At 37.0% G+C, this 8420-nt stretch overlaps 1 protein-coding gene across 2 annotated transcripts; it reads left to right on the top strand.

The window, feature by feature from the left end:
* Window positions 1–187: 187 nt before the first annotated feature.
* Window positions 188–6863, top strand: LOC109584793 (sperm flagellar protein 2-like). 2 transcript variants are annotated; one of them, XM_020000659.1, is made up of 6 exons: window positions 188–462; window positions 674–730; window positions 794–877; window positions 963–1001; window positions 1119–1328; window positions 6677–6863. In XM_020000659.1, exons 1-6 carry the CDS (start codon window positions 229–231, stop codon window positions 6740–6742), a joined length of 690 nt encoding a protein of 229 aa, XP_019856218.1. In that variant the 5' UTR covers window positions 188–228; the 3' UTR covers window positions 6743–6863. The 2 variants fall into 2 exon arrangements, with proteins under 2 accessions (XP_019856218.1, XP_019856217.1); XM_020000658.1 differs by lacking the exon at window positions 6677–6863 and adding an exon at window positions 1614–1777.
* The last annotated feature ends 1557 nt before the right edge of the window (window positions 6864–8420 follow it).

Raw genomic sequence — 8420 nt, 5'->3', positions numbered from 1 at the left:
TGCATCAGATTAGAAAACATTTCTATTCTGACTCATTGACGCATACTCCCATTGGTTTATACAACACTTTCGGTCATGACGCAAGCGCATTAAAAGCAATGCGTCATATTGAGAACCCACCTTTACAGTTACATTTGTGTTTCTTCCTCTTACCTATTGATCTCTCTCTCTCCCTCCTTTTATCTCTCCCTTCTTACCCTCTCTCTCTCTCCTCAGGTCCAGCAGTTAATGCAGTGTATTTATGGTAGAAGTGCTGTGAGTGTTGATTGGAGGAGACTAGTTCTCTGTCTCTCACAGCCTTACCCTCTCCCCTCCTCTCAAGACCTCCTCACTGCTCTCTCCTCAATGAGAGCTACTTTGGATGGAAGAAATAATAAAATGATTACCAGGGAAGAGTATATGAGTGTCCCCATATGGTTGGATGAAAGAGCTGATGAGGACAGAAATGCAAGACTTAAACCGGTAAGAACATGTGTACTTGTACAGCTAGTATGACATGTACTTGTGATTAATTATGTGTACTTAAATGTACATATATACATGTATGTATTTAGGCCAAGATTTCTCTTGTAAGTATACATGTACATGTACATGTACTTAGTAATCAGCTAGACTTTTCTTAAAACTGATAATGTACATGTACATGTATGTTACATGTATTATTATTTTTTAGTTCTTTTTTGAGCTTTTCAAGGACAATTTGTGTGATACATTGGACTACATGAATATGGTGAGTTTTAAAAGCAGAAGATCTTTTGATAATTAAATGTACATTGTGTATTATTATTAATAGTTGATGGTTCTCTGTTCCTCACCTGATGGTCAGGAAGGATTCTTTAAAGCGCTTTCAATAATTAAAGGAGAGCCAATCACTTCTGTAAGATTAAAAAATAATCTAATTGATCACTTTTTACATGTACCATCATTCTGTCTCTGTCTCTCCCTTTCCTCTCTCCCTCTAGTCAAGTGATACAGATATTGCTCTATCAGAGCTACAGAAGGTAAGGCCAGTCAGTACATGCATGTCACTTACATGTACATGTACTTGTACTTTGTCTTATACACTGTACATATACATGTACGTTGTAGATGAAGTATTTTATTATTATTATTAATAGGTCATTAATTTTGGTGCTACCGAGTCAGCTCCTTTTCATGAATCACTACAAGAGATATATGATAGAGTAGGAGGAGGAGGAGGAGAGAAAGGAGGAGGAGGAGGAGAGAAAGGAGGAGGAGACAGTATTAGTACATTACCCCTCTCATCATTGATACAGGATACCAGTCTCTTGAGGCTAATAAATGCTTGCAATCAATATCACTTACCAGTAAGTCATCATACTCTTTAGAGGAATTTTGTTTATGAGAAATGTTGACATAAAATTGCTTTGTCAGTATATAAAGTTAATAGTCTTTACTCTTTAGCATTTAAAGACAACTCACCGTTGTTTTGTATTGTACTTGTCTTATTAGAGGCTACAAGTTGTCAATGTTGTTGTACACGTATCTTTTGCTCTGTGTTATACTTAAATGTATTTTTCTTTATTATTTTAAATATTATTGTATAGTACTATACAATGTTTATATGATGATTCTTTTATTATTTCTTACAGGATGTGGTGTCTGTGGTTATACCACGCCCATCCTCAATGGAACCACGTCTACCAACATCAGAATGAAGACAAGAATATTAATAAATAACATTATTGAACAGTAGAGAGTAAATAATTATTATGTATATTGCATAGCAGTTTTCAAAAAGCCTATTTCCATTGCACATGTGCATGTAAAAATAGTCCTCGCCTACGCAAAGCTGGGCAGGGCCAATAAGTTACCCTTCTACATGATCAGGCCTGGCTGGATAGAGCATAATCTATATCCTCATTTTAAGGTAATGAACTGAATTTGTATAGAAAAAAGAATAGTGTGGCAAAAGTCTACTAAATTTATAAAAGCATTTTGTTTTTGCCATGATTTAATTATAAAACTAATTTAATTATAATTCTGATAGACTATTAATTTACTATGGTATGTTACTCTACACACATAACAGCCATTCTGACAATATTTTTGAAAAATGCAATTAAAACTAAAATCAATGCAGCCATTATGACATTTACAGCACACTACTAAAGTTTAAAAATAATTATAGATCTTTTTATAGCTAAAATTAAATTGTTCAGCAAAAAAAGTTAATTTTCATCATCACTTTGATCACTGTCCACAGACCCATGCACAAATAAGTGTGCACAAGTAGCACCCAAAGCTGGAGCTCCAACAGTACCCAAGAGACCTCCACCTACTGCTCCACCCACTGCTCCAGCAACTGATCCTACTTTAGTATCAGCATTTTCAGCAGCTATTGATCCTCCTCCAATAGCACCTAACACCGGGCCACCTACTGTTCCACCAATGAAAACAAAAGGGCTCAGTACTGCTTTAGCTGCTTTCTTCCATCTAGTCTCTGCTTCTACTCGAGCTGATTCACCAAACTTTCGATTCTTATTGACAGCCTTTACATGAAAGACATACCATGTATCTGATTTTAGGCCTGAAGCTTTTGCAGAGAGTTTTGTTGTCTGGATGACTTCATATTTTTCTGATGAATCAGATTCATCCTTTCTCCTCTTGTACTGCACTTCATAGTGATCAACAAACTCAGGATACTCTATAGGAGGATTCCAACGAATTTTTATCATATCTGAAGTAAAGTAAGATGATGGCCTGATGTTTGTTGGTTTTCCTGGTATTGGAACATCAGTTGTGATATCAACTGATTCACTAGGTGAACTTTCTCCAGACTCATTGATGAGAATAACTCGAAAAAAATAACGTGTGTTTGGAGACAGATCATGCATTAAAAATTCATGGATACGTTGTGATTCCTTCTTTTCTATTGTAAGGGTTTCTGATTCCCAATTGCCACTATTGTCATACTCACAATACTGGACTGTTATTTTCTCAACTGGTGTCCCATTTGCTTCCTTAAGGTCTGGAATGCGGACTGATATCTTAGCATCAGTATAGCTGGGGATTACTTTAGGCTTATCTGGTCGTTTTGGTGGCCCCGTTTTAAAAAGTGCTTCTGTTTTTTCGCTCCATTCTCCTGGCCCTCTCCCATTAGCCCCACGTACTTGAATTGTATAGAGTATTCCTGGTTCTATTTTTGGAGGACCAATACAGAGGGACTTGTATTTAGGGGAACATGGAAACATTATATTCTTAGAATCATCTATTCGTACCTCATACATGTCTATTGAGCCAGGGGGATTGTCGCTATCTTTCCATCTAACTATCATCGTCTCACCTTTCATATCGACTACTGGTTTACTAACCACATCAGGTGGTTTTAAAACCCCAGAGCTTAGAGAGCAAATTGGGTACAGCCCTGCTTGAGGGTAGGCAGTATCTCTCCTGACTTCTGTTATCCCATCTTTCAATTCCATCTTGACAGCGGACACTTGTTCAGATATTGCACAAATTACTTGACTTTCTAAGTTGTCATGAACATGATCAAGCTCCACTTGTAAAAGTTGTAGCGCCTCGTTGTTAGAGGCTGCCTTTAAAAACTGCTTGACACGCCATTGATCAGCTAGCTCTTGACACCGTTCTTCACATGCATGCAATCTATCAAACACTTCTTGAAGTACCCTTGTCATGTCAGTCGTAAATTGATCATCACTGTGATTTCTAAGTCTTTGTAGCTGGGATTGAATGTCTTCGGTTTTTCTCACAATTTGATCACGGAGTCTGTCTGCATGATGCATCAAGGCCACTGAATTGTTGATTTTTGTGATGCAGCCAAGTGCACTCTGGCAAATAGAAGATGCCACACCAGCCATATTGTCTGAAGTTAAAGCCTGGGCTCTGTAAAGTCTTCTCTTAGTTAGACCAGGGATATAATAGACTAACGTAACTGAGGTTATATAGACAGCCTCCTCCTACACAGCCAAGAATTTTACTTTGAATCATGACTGATATCAATCATGATCAGCCTTGATACATTCCTGTATCATGGATTTTGGGCAGCCTGCAAAGCAATGAGTCTAGTATGATACAATCATGATAATCATCCATAATACAACCATGCTGGAGTACGGCCCTGGTTCAGCCAGAGCAACAGACATGATTCAACATTGATGACAGTCAGGACTGTATCAAAATAGACATCAGGCCTGAATCATTGATTTTGGGTAGTGGCCTGTATCAGAGATGATAATTCTTGGCTGTTCTAAAATTAAATTAATCTTCCTGTGAGATGCGCGCGCGCATTTCTGTGCGGCAGTGCCACCCACTCACATGTCTTAAAAGGAAATGTTGCCCAGAATAATTATTAATCAAGCTCATCTATACTGGTACAATCCTGAGAGGTATGATTGCTGATCATTTATCAAAATTTAATCATATCACCCACCAGTAAGCTATAATGTTGATACACTAGCATTAGCCATGATGGCTTCTCGCTATTTTAAAATCAGCAATAAAAATTAAAATAAAATAATATGAGCTGTTGCACGGAAGTAATCAACGGGAGGGTGTGGCTAAAATTGAGCTAAATTGCCATATATATATATTAGAGTTACTATGTTATCTATGTAAATTGTCCGCCATGTTGGGTGGCAGAAGGCCAAGAATGAATGGGGGAATGGAGAAAAAAATTTAAATAAATTCTGCAGTTGACATTCCAGGCTAATGCAAGGTAGGAGATGAAGATATTGAGTAAAGAAGTCTCTGTAATATTCTGCAGCGAAGTATGATATCTCTTTGATGAAAAACCGCAGCCTTATTTCCATTTCTCCATTCATTGCGTGTACATTCTTGCCACTCAAGATGGCTGACAGGAAGCTCCGCCTACCCCGTTGATTACATCCGTGCAACAGCTCTATTTGTCCAATGAGAGAGAGAGCTAGAGAGGAAGTTTCAATGTCTCTGTCTTTATAAATCTTTTGCTTCACATTGCTTCTTTATTTCTGACAAAAACCTACATCAAAGTCATTAAATTTCTTATACCATGTACATACTGTTAGCATAATCTCGTCATAGTCTTGTAGAGTTGTGTTATTCAGCCTCAGGAGATATAATAGTTGTAATATAAGTCACTGTCACAATCTCTAGAATCGTAAGGATAGTTATAAAATAAATAATAAAATAAAAAAGCACCTTAAGCTCATCCAGCTCTCTTGTCTTCTTATAGCACTTTTAGCATCACTAACAGTACCTATACAATACATACTAGTGACCCCAGGCAGCACCATGGGGAGGTATAGCGCTATACTGCTGCCCACCCTAGGAAGAAAGCAGTAATCTATTGCTGGTTACCTTAATCTATTAAAAGAGTCCAGGAAGATTTGATGTTTAGATGCTGAAAACAAAACATACACTTTGTCAAAATACATTAACCTAGTCTCTATGAACTAAAAACTGCCTGGAGTTAACTTTAAGATTAATCAGGTACCTACTACATACCACGTCATCCATTATGATAATTGTATTATGCATACACATTCAGTACATTGTACATGTACATGCACATGCACATGTACATTCGCTGTATATTCACATGTACATGTGTAAAATAGCAGTACTCAAGTACTCATGGCTATAATAGCTACACACTATACCCTAATCTCCAATTTTTATTTTTAATATTTTTATACCTTTTAGTGGAACAAATTGCATTCTTTCTCCTCCTCTTCTCTCTCCCTTTAAGATGTCCATACCTATCATGTCTCTCCTCCTTCCTCTCCTCCCCCGGTATTAGAGCCAGCCCAACCCAACCAGTTCACAGTCTACCAGTTACACTCATTAATGGGTCACATTAGGTTACTCATTGATGAGAATGAGGAGCTCACTATAGAAGCACTCACTAACCTCTTTGAACTATTATCCAATAAAACTGTAAGTACTAATGGTACATACAGTATGTACAATAGCTTGCCCTCTTAAACTTGACTTGTTGAAATTCAGTTGCATGCCCACACCCAACAATTGTACATGTAGATTTTATGTGTGTACATGTATGTACATTTAATTACATTACATTTTGTATGTTAGGCACTACCTTCCATGCCACTTAGAATTTTACATGTGTATGTACATGTACATGTATATTTTTATAGGTTGGTGAGAATGTGTTTCCTACTATGTGGAAAGGTCTTAATCACAAACAAGTAATGAAATATATATGTACATGTACATATTGACCACTCTGTCTTACATGTACATGTACATGTATGTCTCTCTCCTCTCTTGTAGTTACATTTGTGTTTCTTCCTCTTACCTATTGATTTCTTTCTCTCTCTCCCTCCTCAGGTCCAGCAGTTAATGCAGTGTATTTATGGTAGAAGTGCTGTGAGTGTTGACTGGAGGACTGAGTCAGTTCTTTCTCATGAATCAATACAAGAGATATATGATAGAGTAGGAGGAGGAGGAGGAGAGAAAGGAGAAGACAGTATTACAGTGCATTACCCCTCTCATCATTGATACAGGATACCAGTCTATTGAGACTAATAAATGCTTGCAACCAATATCACTTACCAGTAAGCCATCATACTTTTTAGAGGTTACAAGCTATCAATGTTGTTGTGTTATATTTAAATTTATTTTTTCCTTTATTTAATATTATTTTTATAGTACCATACAATGTTTATATGATGATTCTTTTATTTTTGTACAGGATGTGGTGTCTGTGGTTATACCATGCCCACCCTCAATGGAACCACGTCTACCAACATCAGAATAAGGACAAGACTACATTTATTAAATAACATTACTGAACAGTAGAGAGTAAATAATTATTATGTATATTCCATTTTAGTAACAATGAGATTGTACCGTATAGCAGTTTTCAAAAAGCCTATTTCCGGGGCCAGACTAATTTCCATTATACATGTGCATGTAAAATAGCTTGCCCTTCTACATGAGCTTGTGTTCATTGGATAGAGCATAATCTATCTTCATCTTAACTGAACTAAGATTCTTCCATCATTTGTATAGAAAAGAATAGTGTGGCAAAAATAGAATGATTTGGACACTGAAATCCACTAGGCACTACTACTAAATTTAGAAAAGCATTTGTTTTTGCCATAATATAATTATAGTAAAATGATTCTGAGAAACTACTAATTTACTATAGTATGATGTTACTCCACACACACAACACAGCCTTTTTGACAATATTCTTTAAAAACGCAACTAAAATTAAAATCAAAATCAATGTAGCCAATATGAAATTTACAGTACACTACTAAAGTTTAATAATTCATACATGTAGATCTTTGTATAGCTATAATTACATTATTTAGCAAAAAAAATGATTGCTATAGTTATTTTTCATCATCACTTTGATCACTGTCCAGTGGAAGACCATGCACAAAATAGTGTGCACAAGCGATACCTATAACTGGAGCTCCAATGGTACCCAAGATACATCCACCTACTGCTCCACCTACTGCCCCAGCAACTGATCCTGCTTTGGTATCAGCATTTTTAGTAGCAAATAGTCCCTCTCCAAGAGCACCTAAAACCGGGCCGCCTAATGTTCCACCAATGAAAGCGAAAGGGCTCAGTACTGCTTTAGCTGCTTTTTTCCATCTTGTCTCTGCTTCTACTCGAGCTATTCCACCAAACTTCCCATTCTTATTCACAGCCTTTACATAAAAGACATACCACGTGTCTGATTTAAGGTTTAAAACTTTTGCAGAGAGCTTTGTTGTCTGGGTGACTTTGTATTCTTCTGATGAATCCAATTCATCCTTTCTCCTTTTGTACTGCACTTCATAGTGATCAACAAACTCAGGATATTCTATAGGAGGATTCCAACGAATTTTTATCATATCTGAAGTAAAGTAAGATGATGGCCTGATGTTTGTTGGTTCTCCTGGTATTGGAACATCAGTTGTGATATCGACTGATTCACTTGGTACACTTTCCCCAGTCTCATTGATGAGAATAACTCGGAAAAAATAACGTGTGTTTGGAGACAGATCATGCATTACAAATTCATGAATATGTTGTGATTCCTTCTTTGGTATTGTAAGGGTTTCTGCCTCCCAATTGCCACTATTGTCATATTCACAATACTGGACTGTTATTTTCTCCACTGGTGTCCCATTTGCTTCCTTAAGGCCTGGAATGCGGACTGATATCTTAGCATCAGTATAGCTGGGGATTACTCCTGGCTTATCTGGTCGTTTTGGTGGTGCCATTTTAAAACGTGCTATTGTTTTCTCACTCCATTCTCCTGGCCCTCTCCCATTAACCCCACGTACTTGAATTGTATAGATCATTGCTGGTTCTAATTTTGGAGGACCAATACAGAGAGAGTTCATGTATTGAAGTGAACATGGAAAAATTACATTTTTAGAATCATCTATTCGTACCTCATACATGACTAATGAACCAGGTGAATTGTTGCTATC

Source organism: Amphimedon queenslandica, unplaced genomic scaffold (assembly GCF_000090795.2).
Source record: "Amphimedon queenslandica unplaced genomic scaffold, v1.1 AMPQUscaffold_13165, whole genome shotgun sequence".
Lineage (NCBI taxonomy): Eukaryota > Metazoa > Porifera > Demospongiae > Haplosclerida > Niphatidae > Amphimedon > Amphimedon queenslandica.
This window is presented reverse-complemented; position numbering and strand designations above follow the sequence as displayed.